General features: G+C 38.8%; 1 protein-coding gene across 6 annotated transcripts in view; it reads left to right on the forward strand.

Annotated features, from left to right (window-relative positions):
• The window catches only part of FN1 (fibronectin 1), a 69510-nt gene that overhangs the window by 20067 nt on the left and 22299 nt on the right, over nt 1-27144 (forward strand). For 4 of the 6 annotated variants that reach the window (XM_024763149.1, XM_024763151.1, XM_024763150.1 and 1 more), the window contains exons 13-26: nt 1561-1682; nt 4067-4247; nt 4442-4618; nt 5444-5572; nt 5675-5764; nt 6603-6797; nt 7761-8033; nt 9353-9619; nt 15619-15713; nt 17140-17308; nt 17771-17857; nt 20168-20359; nt 22986-23168; nt 25283-25372. In XM_024763149.1, coding sequence (XP_024618917.1) covers nt 1561-1682; nt 4067-4247; nt 4442-4618; nt 5444-5572; nt 5675-5764; nt 6603-6797; nt 7761-8033; nt 9353-9619; nt 15619-15713; nt 17140-17308; nt 17771-17857; nt 20168-20359; nt 22986-23168; nt 25283-25372 — 2250 coding nt within the window. Of the gene's footprint in view, nt 1-1560; nt 1683-4066; nt 4248-4441; nt 4619-5443; nt 5573-5674; nt 5765-6602; nt 6798-7760; nt 8034-9352; nt 9620-15618; nt 15714-17139; nt 17309-17770; nt 17858-20167; nt 20360-21599; nt 21873-22985; nt 23169-25282; nt 25373-27144 lie in introns of all 6 variants that reach the window. The other 2 variants (XM_024763153.1, XM_024763155.1) reach the window with 1 other exon arrangement.

The raw sequence follows: 27144 nt of genomic DNA on the forward strand, positions 1-27144 counted from the left end.
GAAAAGATAGTGTTCTGTTCTGCAAGCGTAAATTTTCCATCTATTTCATTATTATCCTAAACGGAGTCTACCCTATTAAGAAATTGATTCCACTTCTCTTATTTTGCCTTTTTTTAAAAAAAATTATTTTATTTATTTATTTATGGCTGCATTTGGTCTTCGTTGCTGCTCGCAGGCTTTCTCTAGTTGTGGCAAGCAGGGACCACTCTTCATTTGCGGTGCTCGGGCTTCTCATTGCAGTGGCTTGTTTTGTCTCAGAGCACGGGCTTTAGGCGCGCAAGCTTCAGTAGTTGTGGCACGCGGGCTCAGTAGTTGTGGCTCGCGGGCTCTAGAGCGCAGGCTCAGTAGTTGTGGCGCACGGGCTTAGTTGCTCCGCGGCATGTGGGATCTTCCCAGACCAGGGCTCACACCCGTGTCTCCTGCACTGGCAGGCAGATTCTTAACCACTGCGCCACAAGGGAAGCCCTGCCTTTTTTAGAAAAACAAAAGAAACAAACCACACTTTAAATTTTGTTGGTAATAGTTATACACATTAAGATGTGGAAATATTGAATTTAGTATATACTACAAAATGTCATTTTGTTGATAAGTATTTTTGAAAAAATATGTTTGATCTCTTAATAATTTGACCAATCAATGGAATGATTTTAGAGTAAACTTCCTGAATAAAAATAAAACTAAAACTTTTTTCCAAACTGATAGGATGCTTAGACTGATGGGATGAGAAATAAAAACTGAGTCTTTAATTATTACCTTTGTCTGTTTGTCTAAGATTCTACCCCATTTAGAAATGTGTTTGTTTTACATCATGTCATATGGCCTTTGGAATGTTTTTTCCTTCTTGATGGTAGATTTGTTCTTGATGAAAGTCTCCACAAACTAGAATTTCCTCAAAGAGGTTTAGTATAATAAGTAAATGAAACTTGTATTCTGTATTACATTATTTGTGTTAGGGTAGTTCCACAATTTTCTCACAATTCTTTGAAAATGGAAAAGAAAGCAAACTAAGTGGCATTTAAAAAAATCATTTTATTTGCTTATAAACAAGTTCTATTTGCATTTCTCACATGAAGGACAATAATTTATCTACTAAAAAAGGATTTGTCTCAGAGAACAGACTTGTGGTTGCCAAGGGGAAGGGGAGTGGGGGAGGGATGGAGCGGGAGTTTAGAGTTAGCAGATGCAAACTATTATATATAGAATGCATAAACAACAAGGTCCTACTGTATAGCACAGGGAACTGTATTCAATGTCCTGTGATAAACCATAGTGGAAAAGAATATAAAAAAGAATGTGTATATATGTATAACTGAATCACTTTGCTGTACAGCAGAAATTAACACAACATTGTAAATCAACTATACTTCAATTAAAAAAAAAGGATTTGTCTCATTGATTTCCAGTGTCAATGTGTAAAAAATTAATCTCAGATAATTTTTATTGTGCTCCCATTTACGGATAAGCAAAACTGTCTTTAATTATGGCCATCCATGTGCACTAAATTTTAAGTTGAAGTGAGGGAATACTCAAGGTCACCAAATCTCACATTTTCATTTTCAGGTTCAACTGGTCCTGTCCAAGTAATAATCACTGAGACCCCCAGTCAGCCCAACTCTCACCCCATCCAATGGAATGCACCAGAACCATCTCACATTTCCAAGTACATTCTCAGATGGAAACCTGTGAGTATCCTACTTGGAAACCTTGGATATTGTAGCTCTTGAAATTAACAGATTCTGAAAATGCTTTCCAGCTTTTGAGCCAATAGATCTGATGAACTATATTCACATTGTATTTGTTTAGCGACCAAATGATATGTGGTCAATCTAATTGACATATTGATTTAGCTTTTTTTGGTACTTTAAACCAACTAACTCCTCATGTTAGAAAGGTCTTTGCGAAGACTTCAAAATGATAAGGCTTAAAGTTACTCTTATCTAGTATGGAAAGAGAATATAAAGTTTTTCTATGTCTTGCAACTCCATCAAAGGGAAAAAAAAATTACTGGCATCATTTTCCATGACTTGAAAAACAAAAAAGCTAAATTAATATCTTTCTTTTTTGGTTCACTTTTTAAATGATCATTTCTTTTCTTTTTCTTTTTTTTTTTGGCTTCACCACACAGCTTGCGGGATCGTAGTTCCCTGACCAGGGACTGAACCCCGGACATGGCAGTGAAAGCGCCAAGTCCTAAACAATAGACGGCCAGGGAATTTCCATGATCATTTCTTAAACCTAACTTTCTATCCTATGAAGTTATTTTGATAGAAGGGAGAGAGGTGATGAGAGGGAAGTACAGATGAGGGATAGTTAGTGTATTTAATGAGTGACCTTGTGATTTCCTAGTAATCATCTAGAAATTGAAGAAATCACACTAAGGAGGATATTGGTCTATTAAATTTTAGTTTCTCTTACCCTCTCAAACCCACCCTGCTATCTTTCCAAAATGTATGACTCATAATTTGAGAAACACTATTTTAAACACAGGAGGAAAATGCCCACTTTTAATCATAGCTATTGGTTTCTAGGAACTAAAAGCAAAACAAAACAAAATATCTGACCAACTCATGCAGTTGTATTAAATTCTTTTTGAAAAATTCAAGCTGTTGAAATCATTCTTTTTCTTCTCTCGCCCTCTTTTGTTAATGTCCGCAGTATATGGAGTAGCTGTTTGCAGAGCTGTGTATCTAATGATGTCAGTCGATGGAATCGATATATTTCCCCTCCAACACTTTATTGTCTCTCATTTTTTCATATAATCACCAGTTTTATTTACTTTAAACTTAACTCTGAAGTATTATGTTAGACCACAGTAATAAGGGATACACATAGGTATACAAAGTATATTAAGTTGGAAAGTCTTCAAAGAGTGGAGGTTATTAATTTCTTTGAAATTTTTAACAATTTCAGGATTTTCCTTAATGTTTGTCACCTGAGAGTTTATTCTTGAGTATTTTCTTCTGATAGCAAACCAACAAAGTTCACATTGCATGAAAGGCTTATTGTTAAATCTGAGCTGATTATGATGACTAATTTAATGTTTTCACAACATATTTAAATTTAAAGAGTACTAGGATCACTTTCATTTATTTCAAAAATATAAAGGGACACTTGAGTGTTTGAATTATTGAGGAACTGGTTGATTGGATAATTTTTTTAAATCACTGGGTATTAAAAATGTATTTTGACTTATATTAGTTTGGAATCTACACTTAAAAGGATCTTAACTTGTTTGAAGTAAGGATGTTTCTTTTCTACACATTTTAATGCAAAGAATTTTGTGCCATGATAGATTAATGAAGTTGGACAGGATGTGAAAGTATAAACTGGAGACAAAGATTAAGTAAACTGAGATCGCATTCTTCTGCAGATTGCATTCTTTTGCCCAAAGTTGGCTAACCACTTATGAGGGGTGGTTTATATCCAAGAATGAGTCATAAAAGCAGAGCAGTTAAACCTTGTATGTGATTGTCCCAGGCACTGAGTCATGAAGGAATGTTATGCCTTTGACTGCTCTGCAAGAAACTTGGTTTGTAGCCCACCAAGTGAAAGATAGAATATATGTCCTTTTCCCACTGCAGAGAGGAATATATCTCTGTTCATTATAGAAAAAAGTTGGGAAAGGCAAAACTTGGGGTCTACATATTATGTTGCTGATATTAAATTGAATAATTAATCTGGCAAAAAGGAAGGTGCCCAGGACCTCCCACTGTGTAATCTTGGCCATGTCACATAATTCTGTTTCTTCACCTACAAAATCAGGGTGATAATACCAGTAACTTGGAGGATGGGGGAGATGAAGATTAAATGAGAGTATGCAAGGAAAGCAGCACAGAGCTTGGCACGTAGTAAGCGATCAGTAAATATTAGCTTTAATAATCATTATTATTAATGTTAACAAATTCTGCTACAGGTTTCTATTCTGATTCCAATTTTCCATGATTTTCCTCCAAAATGGAGCTGCATAGACCCCTCATTCTTCTTTGAAGAATACTCCACATCATCTCTGAGTGTTCATCTTTGTGAATACTTGTGTGATTTTTTTTTTTTTAACTTAAATTTTTAGAAAAATTCTCCAGACCGTTGGAAGGAAGCCACCATTCCGGGCCACTTAAACTCCTACACCATCAAAGGCCTGAGGCCAGGTGTGGTATACGAGGGCCAGCTCATCAGCGTCCAGCACTACGGCCAAAGAGAGATGACGCGCTTCGACTTCACCACCACCAGCACAAGCCCAGTGGTGACCAGTACGTACCCCAGCCGCCAGCCCATCTTGGCCCGCATTTCTCAGACCTGGGCTCCCCGCAGCGAGTGCCTTCCATCTCGATTCATATTATTGCATGGATGGCACCCACATTTTTTAAAACCTGATAATTTACAGACGATGCTAGTAAATTTCCTCCATGGCTGAAGGCTCTCTCCCCTCTTTCTATGACTCTAGGCAACACCGTGACGGGAGAGACAACACCCTTTTCTCCTGTTGTGGCCACCTCCGAATCCGTGACTGAAATCACAGCCAGCAGCTTTGTGGTCTCCTGGGTCTCGGCTTCCGACACTGTGTCCGGATTCCGGGTGGAGTATGAACTGAGTGAAGAGGGAGATGAACCACAGTACCTGGGTGAGCTCAACGTGTTGACGACCAGCTGCTGGGAAACCCTGCTTGGGGTGGGGCTGGGGGCATCCACGCAGGTGGCCCGGGAAGTTCGGAAGTAGTTGACAACTCAGACTGCACAAACGGCCCTCCAGTGTGAGTCTGGAAAACAACTGATCCTTTTTAGAACCGAGCTGGGTTTTTCCTGAGCCACGCTAACTTTCCTGGTCCCTGATGGGAGCCGTGTTATGCGTTAGGCTGGGTACAGGTCCACAAAACAAAAGTGTGTTCTTCCTGGAAGTAATTGCCAACATGAGGACTGCAGTGGAGGAAACGTTAGCTTTGGGAGAGGCACAATACCCTCATTCATGCTTTTCAGATTCTCATGTTTAGGGGACTTTTAAAAACTTTATCATGGAGAAATAAATATACATACTGAAAAGTACACAGATCATAAACATAGAGCTCAGGAATTTTTATAAAGTGAACACACTGTGTGACTAGGACCCAGATCAAGGAAAAGAACATCCCTCCTACCCCACTCCCCATCATCCCCCACCTATAACCACTACGTGCACTTCTAACTACAGAGGACTATGTTTACAAATCTGGGGGTGGATTAAAATTATACATCCTTAGAGAAAATATTTGGGGAAAGGGGGAAAAAAAGAAAAATTATCTCATAGTGCATTGATAATTATTGACTATCCATAGCACATTTCCTTCTAGTTTTCACTCACCGCCCCCACCCCCCCATGAATACGTAGTTTTAAAAATATCCTTCTCATAGGTTATGGAGTCATTAGAGGGATTGGTACACTCTGATAGTAACCTTTCCCTTTTATTTCAAAGATCTTCCCAGCACAGCCACTTCTGTGAACATCCCTGACCTGCTTCCTGGCCGAAAATACATTGTGAACGTCTATCAGATATCCGAAGAAGGAGAACAGAGTTTGATCCTGTCTACCTCACAGACAACAGGTACACGTGTACTGTGTGGTGTGAAAAGACTTTTTTTCCTGTGAAACAGACCTATAGCAATATTTCCTGACTGTTTTTCTCGTTTCTTCCTTTCTTCGTTAGCACCTGACGCCCCTCCTGACCCTACCGTGGACCAGGTTGATAACACCTCGATTGTCGTTCGCTGGAGCAGACCCCAGGCGCCCATCACAGGTCAGCTTAGCTGCCTCTTCTTGGCTCCCATGTTAATCTTGATGCCATAAAAGGTGAGGGAGAGAATTCTATCTATGAGCAGGCAAATCACTTAAATCTCCTATGTAATTATTGGACCAGGATGGAGATGTGTGTGTGTGTGTGTGTGTATGTGTGTGTGTGTGTGTGTGTGTGTGTGTGAGAGAGAGAGAGAGAGAGAGAGAGAGAGAGAGATTGTCTTACAGCCTTACTTTCTTATGGATCATTTCCTCTTAAATCTGTTTTATTGACCTCCTTCACACACAAAACACACCCACACACAATCACACACATAAACCTCTAAAGCCAGCTCATGGACTTATTACACCAGGCATTCCTGTGGTAGAAGAGGGGTAATTTTTCTGAAAACCTCACTCTAAGACTTACTCTTAAAGAGGCAGCCAAGCTGTCTTCTTAGCTCATTAGGTGACTCAGCTGTCTCTGATGTTCCTAAAAGACACAGACGTGCTAGACAACTCTGTGCTCAGAGTGGTTCCTTAATTGCTTCCTTCATCTAGGGCTCGAAGAAAAGAAATCGGTTTAACATGAATATTTTCACCCTCTGGCTTCTCTAATAGACATTTATTAAGGATCTCGTGTCTTCAAGGATGATATTTAATATTAAAAAGTTTTGCATGACTTCTTATTTTATCTTTGGACTGAATAGTCCTTATAAGAAATAGCACTATTGAGCGAGTCAAAAAGAATCACTCATTCTGAACTAATCCAGCAAGATGCTAAGGGCTGTTAGGAAAGGGGGCCTTTTGAAACCTCTGTTTCATCAAACAGTGTATCGTATCTTTTTTCTCTGAATCTGCAGGATACAGAATCGTCTACTCCCCATCAGTAGAGGGTAGTAGCACAGAACTCAACCTTCCTGAAACTGCCAACTCTGTCACTCTCAGTGACTTGCAGCCTGGTGTTCAGTATAACATCACTATCTACGCTGTGGAAGAAAATCAAGAGAGTACTCCTGTCTTCATCCAACAAGAAACCACTGGCGTCCCACGTTCAGGTAACCTGACGATGCTTCCTGTAGTATCTTATTTCTTAAGGCTGAAGAAAGTAACATCTTTAACCTCCTTTTTGCTGGAGGAACAAAACCAACCTTGGCTTGTGTTCATTCCATGAGCCTGCTGGGGATGACGGAACGTGTAAGATGAAAGAATAATTGCATCTGTGGGAGGGTTGCTTTGTCTCTGTCAACAGTTCTTTTATGCAAGTTGTCTCATGGATTAGTATATCCTTGAACTTATGAAATTTAGCTGAAATGTCTTCACTATAAAGTAACTTATCAAAACTGGCTATTGGCCTTCCTGATTAAAACCTGACAGCATAAAGTCTTCATATTTTTCCCCAGAAACTTAAGGGGCAGTTCATCTGTTGCTCTTAAGTATTATAAAACGATTTAGTAAAATAAAAACCACCACATTTTTTTTCAGTTGTTGCAAGGGTTTGCTTTGGGGGTTTTTTTGGTATGTTTATCTTAAACCCCTCAATAAGATACTTCATATGTTGGAAACTCATCTGCTTACCAACATATTTTACATAAAAGCTTTTTTTTTTTTTTTTTTTCCTGGTATGGGGGCCTCTCACTGTTGTGGCCTCTCCCGTTGCGGAGCACAAGCTCCAGACGCGCAGGCTCAGCGGCCATGGCTCACAGGCCCAGCCGCTCCGCGGCATGTGGGATCTTCCCAGACCGGGGCACGAACCCGCGTCCCCTGCATCGGCAGGCGGACTCTCAATCACTGCGCCGCCAGGGAAGCCCTACATAAAAGCTTTAAATGACACGTGTAAGCAGTGACTGAACTACAAAAATATAACCCAAAAAAGAGTATTCTCTGATTCAGAGAGAACACTTAGCTCTGGAATGAGAGGCTCTATGAATTGCCCTATACCTTAAAAACCCAGGAAACTGGCTTTTTAAAAACAGTCCTTAGCAGGAATTGAAAATGACTGGTTGGCTCTTGTCTGTTAGATAAAGTTCCCCCTCCCAGAGACCTGCAGTTTGTGGAGGTGACGGACGTAAAGATCACCATCATGTGGACACCTCCCGAGAGCGCGGTGACCGGTTACCGAGTGGACGTGATCCCCGTCAACCTGCCCGGGGAACACGGGCAGAGGCTGCCCATCAGCAGGAACACATTTGCAGAAGTCACTGGGCTGTCCCCTGGGGTCACCTATCACTTCAAAGTCTTCGCCGTGAACCACGGGAGGGAGAGCAAGCCTCTGACGGCACAACAGGCGACCAGTACGTTTGGGGTCCTTTACCTCCACCTCAGACCCTCCACCCTCACTTCCAACCTGTGCTGGGTGGGCAGTATGCCATCACTTGTAGGTTCACAGTTAGGAATAGGAAAATACTCAGGGGATAGGGAATGTATACTGGACATAAAGCATATTAAACTTGAAAACAAAACTTAGACAAGCTCTGTAGAGGCTAAATGGTAACCCATTTCCCAAATACACATACTGGGGGAATGGCACTAAGAGAGGAGAACTTAACCTAATTTTCCTTGCTAATGGAGACATGGAGTGAAAATTTGAGTACATTTTTGTGTAACTAAATATACCTAGATCAAACTTTAAATGTAGTGTCTTTATCCTTCTATAGTAGAATTATTTGCAAATAGTAATTGCTAAAACATTTAGTGTGTATTAGGAACCAGGTCATATGCTCAGTTCTTTACAAGCCTCATCCTCATATTTAATCCTCGTTTTGAGTTAATGAGGAAGGTCTTATTATTATCCCTAGGGGATACATGAAGAAAGTGAAGCTTATAAAAAATTCTGCAACTTGTAAAGTCACAAAGCTGGGAAATGATTGAGCTGGAACCACACAGACCTATGTCTTTTTGACTCCAAAGCCCATGTTTTCAGTGATTATACTTGACTACCTCTTAAACATTTCCTCCCTCTGAAAAGTGTTTTAAATTATTGTAGGGAGGCTGCCAGTTACACACTCAAGAAGGAAACTCACAATTTCTATGGTTCTTTCTGATAGTGCAAACTCACCAGGGTCTTACTATAAATCTGAGGTTCTGACTATATGCTATAATTATTGTCTAATCTGAATCATGTGAAAATAACTTTTATTACTCCAGCAAAGGACTAGTCATTGAATAGATGCAGAGAATATCACTTTTGTTCCATGTGGAGCTTTCCTCTTGCCCTCATTTACGTGGGCTAATTTCTCTTTTTTCTTAACCTGTTTGGCTCAGAGCAGAGCAAATTGTGGCTTCACAAGTATTTGTTTTTGTTTTTAAATACCATCTCTGTATGTTAGTGTAATTTCTGAGGATGATGGGAAAGCCATGCTATAAAATTAGCCTTCCCACAGGATCAAAGTCAAGCAAAAACAGTGAGCAATTTCTCATGACTGACACAGAGTTTTGCAGAGTTCTCTGTAGCACTCAATCTCTTCGTGGCTAAATATTTCCAAGGTTTTGATCTTAGTTTCAACCTGGAGAAGAAAGAACTTAGAAAATTCAGTCAAGCTTTAGGATTTCAGTATGATAATTTTGAGGTGCAAATATTTCTCGACATGTTTCATTTCATCTTTTTTTCTAGAATTGGATGCTCCCACCAACCTCCAGTTTATCAATGAAACTGACACCACCATCATAGTGACCTGGACTCCACCTCGTGCCCGGATAGCCGGGTACCGACTGACTGTGGGCCTGACCCGTGGAGGCCAGCCCAAGCAGTACAACGTAGGTCCCTCGTCCACGCAGTACCCACTGAGGAATCTGCAGCCTGGCTCCGAGTACTCTGCAACCCTCGTGGCCGTGAAAGGCAGCCAGCAGAGCCCCAGAGTCACTGGAGTCTTCACCACTCGTAAGTCAAAGGTTAAATGTCTTTTCTTAGTGATATCATAGGTTCTTATCTATATTTACATTCTCTCTCCTTCATCCATTTTTTTAAAAAGTTAACTTAGGGAATTCGCTGGCTGTCCAGTGGTTAGAACTCTCTGCGCTTTCACAGCCCAGGGCCCAGGTTCAATCCCTGGGGATCCCGAAAGCCCCTCGGCACAACCAAAAAAAAAAAAAAGTTAACTTAAAAAACTTTGTACAAGATTAAATAATGCTTTTAATTAAAAAAAAAGATTTAAAGCAGTACTACTCAAAGTGTGACCCATGAACCCATTGCTGGTCTGTGAACTGTTTGTTGCATGGACTAAGGAGCTTATGCCAGAATGTAGATGGTGGAGCACACCGTTTAGTTCAGTTGATACTTTTTTGAAGCAAGGTTTTCTTAATGAAGGAAGCAGTGCATTACCTGACATATGTTGCCAAGATCCTTATTTTCTCTGGGACCAGCACTTTGAGTAACATTGTTTAAAACACCCAGTTATTTGAAAATTGAAGGCTACTGTATTAAATGAATTTACCAAATACTAGTTAAGGCAAGAAAAAAAATCAGCACCTATGTCTACATCCTAATACTTTGGGTATTGAATGATGGCAGTAAATGTGGAACAAAAACATCTACCAGTTGAATAGAAACCAACAGGACAAGAAGCCAAGGAAATGAATTCTTTACAAGTGTTGACTGCAGCAGATTTAAGTACCTTCTGCAGAACAGAACAGCTTTTTTTTTTTTTTTTTTTTTAAGTTACTCTTGAAATTCCACAGAAGGAAAAATACTGACAGTAATGTTTGGTCCTGTCTGTCTTGCTCAACACTTTACAGGAAGTGGCCTTAAATCTCTTACATATCTATATCACTATTATAGAGGACTGTATTCATAAACTGATTTCTATCAAATGCAACTCGTTTACATTACAAAGAAATATGAGACCCATCATTTCTAGATAAGCATTAATTTTTATTTTTAACTCACTTGGAATTCCAGAAGGACATAACTTAATACTTTTTCAGCATATATTGCAACTATGAACTAGCTTGCAATTTCCTAAAAGCTTTCCACAAATCTTACTCTTTGACTAATTTGAAAAGTAGACGTTAAAAAGCATTCAAAAAGTGAATATAAGTTTAGGTTTTACATTACTATGGAATTTATTTCACAAAGAAAATTCTCTATAAAATTATCCCTGTAAGAATTCATAATTTACTAAAAATTTATTTCCATTTAAATTTCGTGTATGAAGTTTGGCTACTAAAGGCTTTTTCTTAAGTAACTGCTAATCATAGGCAAGTAAAATCTGTTTTTATCTCTAAGTTAACCTCTAAATTTTGCTTTTTTATGTTACATGTTACTAAGATACTCTAAAATCTATTAACATGAAATCAATATCTTTGCATTTCTTGTAAATGTCTGTTTCTCATAGATGACCTTCTTTTCATTAGAATGGAAATTTCAGTAGATTTAGTCTTTTACTGACCATGTATACTTCTGTATATTATCTATTTTACTTTTTAACTTTTTAACGAGACATATTTTACATAGTTTCTTTTGTTCGATAGAGTGCCTATAAAAGAAAAGGCATTTTATTTATTTATTATTTCATTGAACTATAGTTGAATTACAATGTTGTGTTAATTTCTGCTGTACAGCAAAGTGATTCAGTCATACATATATATATATTCTTTTTCATATTCTTTTCCATTATGGTTTATCACAGGATATTGAATATAGTTCCCTGAGCTATACAGTAGGAACTTGTTGTTTATCCATGCTATATATGCTAGTTTGCATCTGCTAATCCCAGACTCCCAATTCGTCCCTCCCTTACCTCCCCTCCCCCTTGGCAACCACAAGTTTGTTCTCTATATTTGTGAGTCTGTTTTTGTTTCATAGATACATTCATTTGTGTCATATTTTAGATTCCACATATAAGTGATATTATGTGGTATTTGTCTTTCTCTTTCTGACTTAATTCACTTAGTATGATAATCTTTAGGTCCATCCATGCTGCTGCAAATGGCATTATTTCATTCTTTTTTATGGCTGAGTAGTATTCCATTGTGTATATATACCACAACTTCTTTATCCATTCATCTGTCTATTGACATTTAAGTTGTTTCCATGTCTTGTCTGTTGTAAATAGTGTTGCTATGAACATAGGGGTGCATGTATCTTTTAGAGTTATAGTTTTGTCTGGGTATATGCGCAGGAGTGGGATTGCTGAATCATATGGCAACTCTATTCTTAGTTTTTTGAGGAACCTCCATACTGTTCTCCATAGTGACTGCACCAATTTACATTCCCATCAATAGTGTAAGAGGGTTCCCTTTTCTTCACACTCTCTCTGGCATTTATCATTTGTAAACTTTTTAATGATGGCCATTCTGACTGGTGTGAGGTGGTACCTCATTGTAGGTTTGATTTGCATCTCTCTAAGAAAAAGCATTTTTAATGATACTAAAAATAATTAAATGGAGTGTGTGGGGCAATATTGACTATTTCAAGTACTTCTGGAGACTTTGATATATTGGACATGTTATTTTATTATCTGCACAATACATTTATTGATAAATATAATTTTATTTGAGTTAACTGATAGAACTACTTTTATTAGATAAAGGTCAATGTCATGCCTTGCACATTGTATACTTAAAAAAATTTTTTTTCCATATGGTTTATCACAGGATAGTGAATATAGTTCCCTGTGTTATACATTAGGACCTTGTTGTTTATCCATTCTAAATGTCATAGTTTGCATCTACCCACCCCAAACTCCCAGTCCATCCCTCTCCCTCCCTCAAAAAATATTTGTTGAGTAGATGATTGAGAAAATAGCTCAACCGAGCTTAGATTTAAATAAACCTCTGTAAGCAGTGAGTTCTACGACTTCATTTGAACTTCAGGTACTCTCTGAGGCTGTAAACATCAGCAGGGCTTGCATGTTTTTGAAATTGCTTTAAGTTTCTGTAGCGTTTTACTGTTAACAAGCTGAATTCTGGGAATAACTTTTCTGGGTTTTATAACTTTTGTTAAAAGCACATGGCAGGGGGTGGAGGAGCTGTTTCTGGGGAAAATCAGCTTACTCCTTTATAAATAGGGCAAATTTTATTTTTTTAACATCCAGGCTGTCCTTCACCTAACAAGACCTGCCAGAATCCATAGCTCATACTTACAGTCACATTCTTTGTTTGCCATCAGTTTGTGGGTTTGTGGTTTGGAGAGTTTCCTGTAATGGTCTTCCCAGGCAGAGAGCATCATCTGAAGCTTGAGAAAGTTCTAGCTGGCTGGCTCAAGCAATAGAAAACACCCAATCTTAAAGCCTAAGACAGTTGAGGAGAATGTTTTTTGTGAAAAAATTGTGGCTTTCACAGATGTTCAGTGAAAGAAGCGGACTGCTCTCTGAATTGTTTCTTGTGGGCATTAAAATGGTCACCCAGGGCTGGCCATGGCATTTTGGCAAAGTCAGTGGCAGCCAAGTGGTGTATGATTTCAGAGACTCTGGGGAGGCATCATAGGTCACCCATCCTAATTCCACTGAGAATACCATCCAAACGATAACACACTCATGAAACATCTCTCCAAACCAGTAGAACTTCAGTTCAGCCAGTAAAGCAGCCATTACAAAGTATGCCCACATGTATTTTATTTTTTCAGACAGCAGTATTTTAAAAATACTTCTGGGGGGCTTCCCTGGTGGCGCAGTGGTTGGGAGTCCGCCTGCCGATGCAGGGGACACGGGTTCATGCCCCGGTCCGGGAAGATCCCGCATGCCGCGGAGTGGCTGGGCCCGTGAGCCATGGCCGCTGAGCCTGCACGTCCGGAGCCTGTGCTCCGCAATGCAAGAGGTCACAACAGTGAGAGGCCCGCGTACCGCAAAAAATAAATAAATAAAAATACTTTTTTAAAAATTGCACATTAAAATCCAGATTGGAAAACACTGGAAGAATTGCAGTGCTGGGCCTGAATTCTCCCATGACTGGACCTGAGTAGTAATGGAGTACTACTTAAAGACTTTTTTAAAAAATGTTTTATTTATTTATTTTTATTGGGGTATAGTTGTTTTACAATGTTGTGTTAGTTTCTACTTTACAGAGAAGTGCAGTAGGGTTCTCCGTGCTGTACAGCAGGTTCTCATTAGTTATCTATTTTATACATATTAGCATGTATATGTCAATCCCAATCTCCCAATTCATCCCACCCCCTTCTTTCCCCCCTTGGCGTCCACATGTTTGTTCTCTGTGTCTGTGTCTCTATTTCTGCCTTGCAAACCGGGTCATCTGTACCATTTTTCTAGATTCCACATATATGTGTTAATATACGAGATTTATTTTTCTCTTTCTCAGAGTAGGCTTAAAGACTCTTAATGTTCATTTGTCTAAGTCTGGAGGATAAGTCTTTGTCTCACCAGCCATTCATAATTTAGTATAAATGTGTTTACTAGTGTTTTGTCCCCAGTGGGCACAAAAATTTCATTGAGACTTAAAGAGGAAGGAATTATGAAGGCACTAAACACGTGACCAAGGCCATCCACATGCTTGAAAGCCCTGAATTTGACTCACCAGACACAAATGTCTTGCCTTCTGAGATCTCACCTTTCCCATAGCAGCCAGTTATTGAAATGCTTATTACAAGATTTAGTTGTTCTGCCAATTACATTTTAGAGATTCTAAATTTATGAAAAGATTTGTAAGATTGTTGAAAATATCTATTTCAGATTTATGTACACATACTCTTTTTCTTGTTCTTTTTTTAATTAAAATTTTTTTTAATTAATTAATTTATTTATTTATTTTTGGCCGCGTTGGGTCTTCATTGCTGCACGTGGGCTTTCTCTAGTCACAACGAGCAGGGGCTACTCTTCGTTGCGGTGTGTGGGCTTCTCACTGTGGTGGCTTCTCTTGTTGCGGAACACAGGCTCTAGGCGCGCGGGCTCAGTAGTTGTGGCGCACAGGCTAGGTTTCTCTGCGGCATGTGGGATCTTCACAGACCAGAGCTCCAACCCCTGTGCCCTGCATTGGCAGGCGGATTTTTAACTACTGCACCACCAGGGAAGTCCCTCTTGTTTTTTTTAAAGTATTATTTTCACTAAGAAATAGCAGTGATGTCAGGATGCTAGGAGATTCGAAATAAACTTTTATTATAATTCCTAATTCCAGTGGCAGAATACTAAATTCCTGCAGTGTGATTATTCTGAGTGAATAATCACATATTTAAGGAAAGTATCTTTAGAATTTATAAGTGCATCTATGGTGGCAGATTTCATTTACCTTTCACATGGCATCTCTTTCTGCAACCAAAAATAATTGGCCATCATTATGGAGTGATTCAGCATATAGCTATTTTTAGATAATTATCTATAATTTAACCATTGTTCTCAAAATAATGGTTAAGAAGCGGAGTGATAATCAGTTTGTGATGACCAGTTTTACTTTTTATATGGGATTCTATACTGATGATATAGGGAAAGTTATTGTCATCAAACTCAAATCCCAAACATGATGAAAAGACACAAATTTCAGAATCCAAGGAGTTGAAAGGGTCCTCTGTGGTCATCCAGCTCCTTGTTACTTAAATGTGATCCCCAGACTGAAATGCAAACTGCCTAGCCCCATGTGGACCTACAGAATCAGAACCTACATCTTAGCCAGGTCTCAGATGATCTGTGAGGCACATGGAAGGCTGAGAGGCATCGACCTACTCCAAATTTTCACATATGTCACATTCTGGATCCATTAGCTGACTAAAACTGAGGTTCTCGATAAAAATATTTGTTATCGGGACTTCCCTGGCGGTCCAGTGGTTAAGACTCCACACTTCCACTGCAGGGGTTGCGGGTTCGATCTCTGGTTGGGGAACTAAGATCCCACATGCCGCAAGATGCGGCCAAAAGATTAAAAAAAAAATTTTTTTGTTATCTGCATTCTCTGTGATTCTAAGGCTTGAACACACGCTTTGATTCCATTTCACAGTGCAGCCTCTGAGCTCCATCCCACCTTACCACACAGAAGTGACTGAAACCACCATTGTGATTACATGGACACCTGCTCCAAGGATTGGTTTTAAGGTAAATTGCAGATGTTCGTCATCCCTTGTAATCCAGCCCTGGGTTGCCCTCGTGTTTCTGGATGTAGTTGAAACAGGATGCTCAGGAGTCAGGAGACTTGGGTTTCGTCCTGTTTCTGTTCATACCTCTCTGAGCACTTTGTCAGGGCATCACGATACTTCTGCTTCCCTGAATTGCTGGAAAGATGGACTGAGGCAGTGAAAGTGCTTTGCAAAGAGGAAAACATTAGTATGGAACTGTTAGTTGTTATCTTGTTTTCTCTATCCTTTCTCCCAGGGAGTTAGATTTAAAGATATATAGGGAAACTGCTCTTGTTGTGTTGTTCTAAATAGGTATCAGCAAGTTCACAAAAACCAATTTAAGGAGACCAATTAAAGTCAGAGTCACTCAAAAATCACATTTTTATCCAATCAGTTTCATCTCAACGTGTTCAAAGCCCCTTAGGTGAATCTCTTCATAGACATTAAGATTAAGGTCTTCCCTATAGATCTCTGGATACATGTTCTTTAAAGTAATGGTATTAGGGAAGTGCTGAATACAAATGAATGTGTTTAAAAGAATTCCTTTTTTTGGCATTTAGAGTGTGGAGAGAGAAATATTTATTGTAATTGAAAATCAAGACTAAATCCCCATGATTGTTTGTTTAAAAAAATATACCAAAGATCATTTCTTTTTCGAAATACGCAAATGGCATATTGATGATTATGCTACTTAAATATAAAGAAACCCTTTTTGAAGATTGTCAGTATACCTTTTAGATTTCCCTTGTAGTGTCATTTTGACTTTCAGGAGCCTTATAAAGTACTAAGGATGTCTCTAGAGCTGAACACTGATGACACGATATTACCTAGGCTTTTCAAATAAAATACTAAAAGGATTGAAAATTGAGGGCACATTCATTTTAATTCTCCTTTTGTAACGTATCAACCTGCAGTTGAAGCTGTCCTTCTTTAAAAGGAGTGTTTTTGAAGTACAAAGTGTTACAGGGACCGGTACATTTAAGTTGAATGCTAATAACTCATTAAAGAGAGAACTAGAGGATTTCTTCCAGCAAAAAGAAAATAAGAAATGAACGGGCATGTGACCCAAAGCCCTTGTGTACTTCTGGTTTGTACCAGGAGATTATTTATTAAGAAAAACAGTATGTAATTATGTTTCTCTGGAACCTTCCATTACAAGCTACCTTAACTTAGTTTTGGAAGATACTTCCCCTAAGTGGCACCCTCCCCCACCGCCCCCAGTTCCAGGGAATTTCCAGCTACATTATTTAATAGAGCTAAAGTAAGGTCCCAACTCATTCCCAACTAAAAGCAGAGTGCAGTTCCTGAGGGGTCCACATTATGCAAAGCATAACCACAATCTCTCAGCAGTAACCCAGCTCTGGAAATATTTGTCCTTGGTGTTTATTTTGCTTTTTTTTCCCTAGCTGGGTGTACGACCAAGCCAGGGAGGGGAAGCACCACGAGAAGTGACCTCAGAGTCAGGAAGCATCGTTGTGTCTGGCCTGACTCCAGGCGTGGAATACATTTACACCATCTCAGTCCTGAAAGACGGGCAAGAGAGAGATACACCAATTGTGAAGAAAGTGGTGACACGTAAGAGGAGTTCTTTGCCTCTTTTCGTTTTTTAAATTGTTCCACTTTTTTAAAGTAGTTGATAGCAGTATCACTTTTTACTTATGATAATGACCCAAGAGAAAGATTTCATCCCTACTTATATTATTAGCTACTTCTAAGTTTGGAGTAGCAAGTTCAATTCATGTCGTATAGTCTATGGCATCGGAAGTGTTCTTTCCATGTCAAAAATGTTTAGGAACTGGCAAGACAGAAAAAAATTTCAGTAGTGTTGCAAAATTAAAAATTGTAAAAAAAAAAGAAATTCTCTCAGAGAATTGCTGTCCAGCATGGACTTTAAAGAAATAACTTCTTTATTTTTACTGATTGTGGAAGGAAGGAAGGAAAGGAGGGAGGGAGGAAAAGAGAGAGAGGTATTCCACAGCTCAAGTGCTTTGTGCTAGCTTTAACTTTTAATTAAAAAAAATTTTTTTTTCTGCGTAGCACTGTCTCCACCAAAGAACTTGCACCTGGAAACAAACCCCGACACTGGCGTGCTTACTGTCTCCTGGGAGAGGAGTAACACCCCAGGTAAGCCTGGGATGTATCATAGGGCAAGTATAGGCAATGCCTTCCCAAGACAAAGTTTAGAAACTGTGTTCCCTTCAGAGAAAGGGTCAAAATTATAAGTACCTAGCTCTCCATAAAAAAATACAAGCGTACATCGTAGAGTAACATATAGGGTGTTTTACTGCATGTTTATTTAAATTACAGGAAAGAGAGCAAGGTAGACCCTTATTGAGCTATAGGGAATCATGAGGGCTGAGGAAAAGCATTCTGAGCAGTCAGTCCTTTCTGCTCAGTGACATTCCAAACCGCCAAACAAATGGCTGAAGTTATACTTCCTAATTTTCCATTTGTGGGTTATCATAGATTCTAAGTATATTACTCAATAAACTTAGATATTTCACAAATATTTTATCATGAGTTGCACCACAAAAATCTCAGGGTAGAAATGACCTCCATTTTACAGAGTGAAAAAACTGAGACTCAGAAAAAAATCGACTTACCCATAGTCACAAATTTTAAATGTTACAGAACTGGGATTGTAACTTAAGTGCTCAGACTCACTCTTACACCAGACTTCAAGTATTTGGATTTTTAATTGTTAGTTTGTTTTACTTATACTCAATGAGAAATTTGGCTAACTGGCATTCCATGACTGTTTTTAAAGCTTTACATAAAGCTTCTGTCTAGGGCTTCCCTGGTGGCGCAGTGGTTGAGAGTCTGCCTGCTGATGCAGGGGACGCGGGTTTGTGCCCCGGTCCGGGAAGGTCCCACGTGCCGCGGAGCGGCTGGGCCCGTGAGCCATGGCCGCTGAGCCTGCGCGTCCGGAGCCTGTGCTCCGCAACGGGAGAGGCCACAACAGTGAGAGGCCCGCGTACCGCAAAAAAAAAAAAAAAAGCTTCTGTCTGAACTCGTTGACACATATTAAAAATTATTCACAGAATCCTAAAATGTGTAAAGATACCTATGGCAATATTCAAGTATCATGATGTACCAGGACAATGGCAAGCGAAATTTTAGACATTCTCGACATTTGCCAAGTCCATGTGAAAGTCTCATCCAATGAGAAATGTAAACTAAAATATTTAATATTGGCTATATTGGGGGAATCACTATTGAGATATCAGGATACTCATTGAGAAAATTCTCAATTAAACAAAATTCAAAATTAAACAAAAACAGAAATGCCAACTAATGTTGATGGTATCTATAACTCTATACTTTTTCGTTAATGGCTATATTTAGTTTATTATTTCACTCTTTCTATTTGTACTCTAATCTTTTAAACAGTTCTTCCCTTTGCTTGGGCACACAGCTAAGGCAATTTATTTATAAGTCAGATCAATACGTGCAGTCACACGCAATAAAGCTAGCTTAAAATATCCTTTTTAATTCCCCTCTGAAGCAAAGTGACTTTAGTGAAGTTTTCATTATCTGTGGAAACATCATTTAAGCCAAAACTACACTATTTCCAGCTGAATTACTCTAAATTTGAAACTTTTAGGTTGGCAAGTTTCATGCCTGTCAGAAGCTAGATCATTAATATTTAGTCTTAATGGATGGCTTAGCCTGTCCATCTGAATGGTCACTAGCCAGTGTAATGACCCAAACATTGATTTCCCATCCACTTGGATTTCCTTGTATATACCACTTTAGTGGTCACCCTATTCCTAATTATAAAACGTGCCATCATTTTCTCTCCCTTTAGTAAGTTTAACTTAAATATACTTCCTCGCTTTACTTTTAGTCTTTCCCCACAGATTTCAGTTCATCACTATTTTAATTTGAGTGTCTCTCTCCTCCCCTCAGCCCTCTCACTGTCCCACTTCTATGATTCCTAAAGTCTTCAGCAGTTAATATACTTTTTCTAGGATAAGTAGAGCCGCTTTGGCTTTTTACTTTTTCTGCTTTCCTATTCCCTTCCTGTAAATCCCATAGGTTTAGACCTTGTAAATTAGGAGAGCCCACTTCGGGGAACGTGCCTAAGGGTGAGAGCCATTCCATCCCAGCAGGTAAAATAGAATAGTCTTCAGCTGTCCTGCAAATGATCCATTAAGAAAAACAGGGTAGAGTGGCAGAAGGACCATGGAATTTAGAGACAGAAAAGCTTCTGGTAATCATTTCCCCTTTCCAAGATTTTCTTAAACTGAGGATATTAATACCTCCCTCAAAGGGTTGTTGTAAGCCCCGAATGACCATAGATGGAGTCTTCAATACATAAATGCTGAGTCCTCTCCCCATTCCCTTTTGAGGGTACATCGTTGGAGTTGAGTTTAACAGGCTCTGGGTCACAAATGTTCTGGGCAGTAACTTCCTCCTTTCTGTTTTCTCCAGACATTACTGGCTATAGAATTACCACCACCCCTACAAATGGTCAGCAGGGATATTCTTTGGAAGAAGTGGTCCATGCCGATCAGAGTTCCTGCACTTTTGAAAACCTGAGTCCTGGCCTGGAGTACAATGTCAGTGTTTACACTGTCAAAGATGACAAGGAAAGTGTCCCTATCTCTGATACCATCATGCCAGGTAATGGAAAAATAAGCTATTATCCTCAGAGTGGCAGTTTCAGTAAGAGTGGGGATTAGCATCTTAATCCCCAGTTGGTTGAATGTGTCAAATATGTTTGGGATTTAATTCTGACCTCCGAACCACACTCTCTAGAACCATGAAGTCAAAGCAACTATTTGGACAAATGCTTGCTGTTAACACTGCTTGACTGTCTGTGCTTCACTGGGATGCTCTTTGTCTCGATGGGTATGCAATGGAGTGGCAACCATGGCATTAACTCTGTACTGTCCGCTCACGTGGAACTATTACTAAAATGATGTCATGTGTCTGTACTCAGTACTGACAGGCGAAAAGTAATATGGTAAATGCATCCCATCCGTACATTTGTGCCTGATCTTACAGTCTCCATATGTGAGCACTGAAATAGCTCTTGGTTGACACATTCATTTCTTCATCGTGCCTTTTCAAATTCTTTTTTTAAAATTGAAAAAAAAAAAAAAGAAAGGCCACACCTTTAGGGTGTTCTTTCTTGTGGATTGAATGACAACATTGAAAAGACCTATTTAGGGATAGGTTTGTTGTTTGTCCAAAATTGAATCGTGACAGATGAAAGCATTGGACAGATTGTGTTCTTTGCATTATTTGGTGGAATGCTTTTACTAATGCTACTTAAATAATTTTGATTATGAAATGAATAAAATATTAACAGTAGCCTTGGACTCAGGGCTGTCTTTCCCCCGAATGTGCTTTGGAGTGGCACATTTTATACCATACATTCATAATGCATTCGCATTATGACCATGATGTTGTCATGAGTTTTTCTACTGGGAAAAAAAAGAAAAACTCATCAATCAATTTTTTTTTAACCCTCTTCATGAAAGTTTTATTTTCCTACTAAAATAGTTTTGGATTATTTTTAAACTTTGCTGGTATTATGTCTAGGTTCTAAGAATGGTTTTGACATCCTAAACAGGACTATAATTTTTAGAACCTGAGAGATTTAAATTTTACTGTTTGGGGGATTTTCAAAAAACAAACAAAAATCCCTGAAGTAATATTGTAACCTGTTTTATTCTCCCAGGGAAACTATTCATGGTGCTTAGAAAGTCTTTTCAGATAATATGGAGCAGATCGCATATTACCATCATTGCTTTAACACTATCCGTTTTACCACTAGTAACCTGATGTACACTGCTTTATTTTTTCCTCTTTTTTGCCTCTGTTTTCCTTTGCCCTCCTTTGCTTTGTAACTCAATAGAGGTGCCCCAGCTCACTGACCTAAGCTTTGTTGATATAACCGATTCAAGCATCGGCCTGAGGTGGACCCCGCTAAACTCTTCCACCATTATTGGGTACCGCATCACAGTAGTTGCGGCAGGAGAAGGTATCCCTATTTTTGAAGATTTTGTGGACTCCTCAGTAGGATACTACACAGTTACAGGGCTGGAGCCTGGCATTGACTATGACATCAGCGTTATCACTCTCATTAATGGCGGAGAGAGTGCCCCTACTACACTGACACAACAAACCGGTGAATTTTGAAAACTTCTGTTTTTGAGACATGGATGGTGTTGCATGCTGCCACCAGTCACTCTGGTTAAATGTGGATGTTTCAAGGGAAAAGCCAGCAATTTGCCAAAGAGTAAGAGAGGGTGGATCGATTGGTAAGGAGTGGAATGCATGTGCCAAACGGATTGGATGAAGATATATACAGTAGTCTTAAGTACATTTTCATTTAAACCGTGAAGGTGTGTAAAGCCAGAGATAGATATCTAATCTATCAAATACAAAATGGAAAAAGTTAATTGAATTTGCCGACCTAGAATGATTTTTTAAAAATCTAACATTAATACCAAATTGTATCATGAGCACCATTTAATAAGAAATGTACTTCCAAAATGTAACATTAGACCCTTCTTTCTATTATTTGATAAACTCTACCATGTTCCTTCTTTGTGACTGTCTAAAAAACGATTGAAATTTAGGGTAGAGTGGAAGGAGGGTTTTTTTTTGCGGTAGGAGAAAAAGAGACTTTGGAACATTCTAGATTTCATTGCCATGGTGAGGTAAAGAAACTCCTCTTTAACCACAGTCTGGGGACCAGCATGCAACATTATAAAGGTTCTCTGCCCTGCATGGTAAGATACATGCTGAGAACCAATTTGCATGAACCCCTTTCACTTGTAAGTAGAATTCACTGAATGGAATTGTAGCTATGGCAGTAGCTGTAGTCATTCCCGTCAGAGGGAAATTTAAGACCCTCTTGTGTTTTTGTCTGTGTGCATGTGTATCTTTGGAAAGTATTGCTATGTTTCTCTTTGCTGTGTAGCAACCTAAGCCTCTTCAGCCTGGGATTAAATAATCATCAGTTGTATTAATCATGTACATGGATTTTATGTATTTGAGAGTGAATTGAATTGACCCTTTAAAATATATTGATGGCAGAAAGGTTAAAGGGGCCTAACAGTACTGGGTGTAGTGTTTTATTTTTAACAGTAGTTCACTATGATTTAGATTAGACTATTTGCATGATGATGACTCGTTTCCTTTATGCATGAAATACTGGTTTTACCTTTCCAGCTATTCTTGTTAGCTTTAATTTTTAAGTGACATTAACTTAGTCTTCCTTCCTATTTGAAACCAGCTGTCCCTCCTCCCACTGACCTGCGATTTACCAATGTTGGTCCCGACACGATGCGTGTCACCTGGGCCCCACCTCCATCCATTGAATTGACCAACTTACTGGTGCGCTACTCGCCTGTGAAAAATGAGGAGGATGTTGCAGAATTGTCAGTTTCTCCTTCAGACAATGCAGTGTTCTTAACAAGTAAGCGGTCAAGTATATTTGTTCAATAAATACTAAGCTAGCACATAAGGAAGAGATTCTGTGTCCTCAGGTAGGAGCGAGAAAGATTAAGACAGCTACAACAGAACTACAGGCTAGACTCCAAATCTAACGTGCAGCTCTATAAATTTTGAAAGATGTCATGTTTGTTGTTATTTTAATATATCTTTGATATCTACAACTTTTTAAAACTCAGAGTGGAAAAACCCCAACGGTGAAGTTTAAAGACTTCAAACAAGTTCTGCTTCCAAATAAGCACATAAAAATAAATATGGGCCCAGAGAAATTATATGACTAAATCTTAGTGTTTAACGAGACAAAAAATGAGGATTGAAACTAGTGTCACGGTATCTGTCTTATTCTCATTTAAGTGTCAGCAGGTAATCTATTTGGCATTTGAAGACTTAGAAACAGTGACTGGTCACTCAGGGTACATCAGGATTCTAATTTGAAGAAAGAGCCAGAAGTGTAATTTGTACTTCAAAAAGAATCTGTTAGTAGGATTTCTCTGAAGGCTGAGGACTTAGAAAATAACTGAAACTAAAATAAACAACAACAATTTATGGAAATTGTTTCTAGTTTCTTCCCTTTGAAATTGATATTTTTTATTAAAGAAAATAAAAGGAGGCTGCAACATGGTGCTGTTTCACATGTTGCTTCTCATTATTTTCACTATAATAGTAAAATACACATATAAGAACAAAAAGCAAAAGCTTCTACATAAGGGAAAAAAAAATTTAGGTACATTACCAGATGATGGTCTGAAAACATCCTCTATCTTTCGAACGTATTTTAGAGAGTGAAATACAAAGAAAGGCAGCTCGGCACGACCATAGTCTTGGTTTCCAGTTCTGTGGCTGAGGGCAAGAAATCCTCGTGTCTGCCTATCAGTGGGGCTATGATTCTGTTCTGGAGCATTCTGGAATCAGTAGTTACAGCATTACCCAATACACAAGGCTCTGCTTCAGGACCTCTTCTGCCCCACCTTAGCCATAGACCTGTCACATGTTATTCATATGCTCTAAGATCTTATTCTAGATTCTATTCTAGATCTCAAGGTAGCCATTTCCCCCCCAGAGAAGCCATTATTATCTTGTTTTACAGATGAAGCAACTGAGGTCTCCAGTGGCTAAGTAAATTGCCCCTGGCCAAGCAGGAAGGAGGAAAGGGGAGTCCAAGCATCCCATCTCCTAGTCTGGTGCTTCAGGGGCCCCTGCAGAAGGGGAGGTGGTGTAGAGGGGAATGGGGGTCTTTTGAGTAGGAGTTCAGTGGTTAGAAACCTTACTCTGTACCTTTTCTGGTACCTCAGAATGAGAGAAGAGGAGACCCAGGAATATATATTCAACTCTTAAGTATTCTGTTCTTACCTTAATAGGACAGAACCCATCACTCCCGATGAGTATGACCCTTTTTCAGTAAGGGTTAATTGTTAAGACCACTGGTCTTAGCTTAGGGCTCAACTCCTGCGTGATCTTGGGCAAATATATCGAAAAAATAACTTCTCTGTGCCTTAGTTTTGTCATTAGGAACTGGGGATAATTGTAAACCAAATTTTCGGAGGTAATAGATATGTTCATTATCTTGAATGTGGTGATGGTTTCGCAAGTGTATACATTTGTCAAAATCTGTCAAATTAGACACTTTAAATATTTTCAGTTTATTGTTTGGCAATAAAGCAGCTTTAAAAAGTAGCAAAAGAAAAAAAACAAAGGTAGCAAACTACCTGCTAGGGTGATTGTGAGAGGTAAATGATATTCACAGTGCCACAGTCATTATCACATGCCCTCAGCAGACGTGCCGTTAAGTGAATGACAGAAATATTACTGTGCGGCAGCAACTCCATCTTATTTCGGATGCAGCTGAGTCATACCCGCACAGGTGGAGCTGGGGGCAGGGCTTAGAGATGCTACAGGGCAAGGTGACCCTTCCTCATCACCTACTGACAGCCCCTCTGCAGGCAGCAACACTCACTCAGGTGTAAACAGGCTCTAAGACAGGACTCTTGGATATTTTATCCATTGAAATAGTCCTAAGGGTGCTTTGGTTTTTCATTCTTTCAAGCACATTTTCAACATAATTCCAACTTGCCTCTTCAGATCTCCTGCCTGGAACAGAGTATTTAGTCAGCGTCTCCAGTGTTTACGAGCAGCATGAGAGCGTACCTCTTAGAGGAAGACAGAAAACAGGTGAGTCATGTGGGCAACATGCTTATTGGGTAGCTTTCACCTACCAATTTTAAAGAGCAAAATTCCATGCTGCTTCTGAAAATACATCTCCATTTTTGTGGGAGTGCTTGTCGCCTCGTCATTACCTTTGATCACTGGTCTTAAAAATTAAGACATCTTATGGGAATGTAGTCGGTGCAGCCACTGTGGAAAACAGTATGGAGGTTCCTCAGAAAACTAACAATAGAATTACCGTATGATCCAGAAATCCCACTCCTGGGCACATATCCAGTCAAAACTATAATTCAAAAAGATACGAGCACTCCTCTGCTCATAGCAGCACTGTTCACAATATCCAAGACATGGAAACAACCTAAAAGTGCATCAGCAGATGAATGGATAAAGAAGATGTGGCGTGTGTGTATACACACACACACACACACACACACACACACTGGACACTACTCAGCCATAAAAGAGAACAAAATAATGCCATTTGCAGCAACATGGATGGACCTAGAGATTATCATACTAAGTGAAGTAACTCAGAAAAAGAAAGACAAATACCATATGATATCACATATGTGGAATCTAAAATATGACACAAATGAACATATCTACGAAACAAAAACAGACTTAACAGACATAGAGAGCAGATTTGTGGTTGCCATGGGGGAGGAGGGTGGGGAGGAAAGGACTGGGAGTTTGGGATTAGCAGATGCAAACTATTACCTATAGGATGGATGAACAATAAGGTCCTACTGTATAGCACAGGGAATATTCAATAACCTATGAAAAACCATAATGGAAAAGAACATAAAAAAAGAGAATGTATATATATGTATAACTGGTCACTTTGCTGTACAGCAGAAATTAACACAACATTGTAAATCAACTATGCTTCAATTAAAAACGTATTGATAGATTAAAAGAAATTAAGACACCTTATTCAACTATTACACTGACTTCCAATCATTAAGATTATACTCTCTGCTTCCAGGGAGGACTGAAATTAGTCCAGAAACCTTGTTGTCTATTTTTTTAAAAAAATCTCCCAAGAATAATATCTCATAAGCTCTATTATTGAGAGGTGGTGAAATCCCTTCTCATTAGGCAGATGTGTCTAATGGCTAACCCAACACTGTCATTGTCATCTCAGTATTTTCCCTCTTTACTAAGCCAACGAGTTTATCTCTTTTTTCTACTTGATGAAATATTCATTTACTATAAAAAGAAGGTGAATAGAATCCCATAATATTATGTCCCTTCTTAAATATGAGTGCTTCTATTAATTTTTTCCTTTCAAAAAAGTGTAATTTAATATAGCCATTTATTTATTTCTTGTAGTCCACTTGCTTCCAAAAAGAAGCTGTGGTATCTCAATTTGGTTTGAGTATATTATTGAATAGAGTAAGTAAATGTTATAACAAAAATGAAAATTGCTGGAAGTCCCAGAGAGGTTAAGTGATTTGAATTGAGATCAACTCTAAATTTTTGTTAATTTTTCTGCAATGCACTAAAAATTCTCAATTCATGAGGAATTACTTGCATTGTAATTTGTCCAGGATGATGTCTTATTTTCATTTTAGAAAGTTTTTTGTTTGGCATTCTTACCACCCTGTTGACATAGCAGTTCCCTCTTGAGTGTAGAAAGCTTCTTTAAGAGCCAAACACTTAACCTGAGAGTGGGCAGATCTTGCCTTACTTTATAAGGTAGAAATAGAATAGAATACTTGAACACTGAAGCCTTTGAAAATATCATTTCCCAGAATATCTCACACACCTGTCTTCAA

The sequence above is a fragment of the Neophocaena asiaeorientalis genome, unplaced genomic scaffold, assembly GCF_003031525.2.
Source record: "Neophocaena asiaeorientalis asiaeorientalis breed wild unplaced genomic scaffold, Neophocaena_asiaeorientalis_V1.1 scaffold86, whole genome shotgun sequence".
NCBI lineage: Eukaryota > Metazoa > Chordata > Mammalia > Artiodactyla > Phocoenidae > Neophocaena > Neophocaena asiaeorientalis.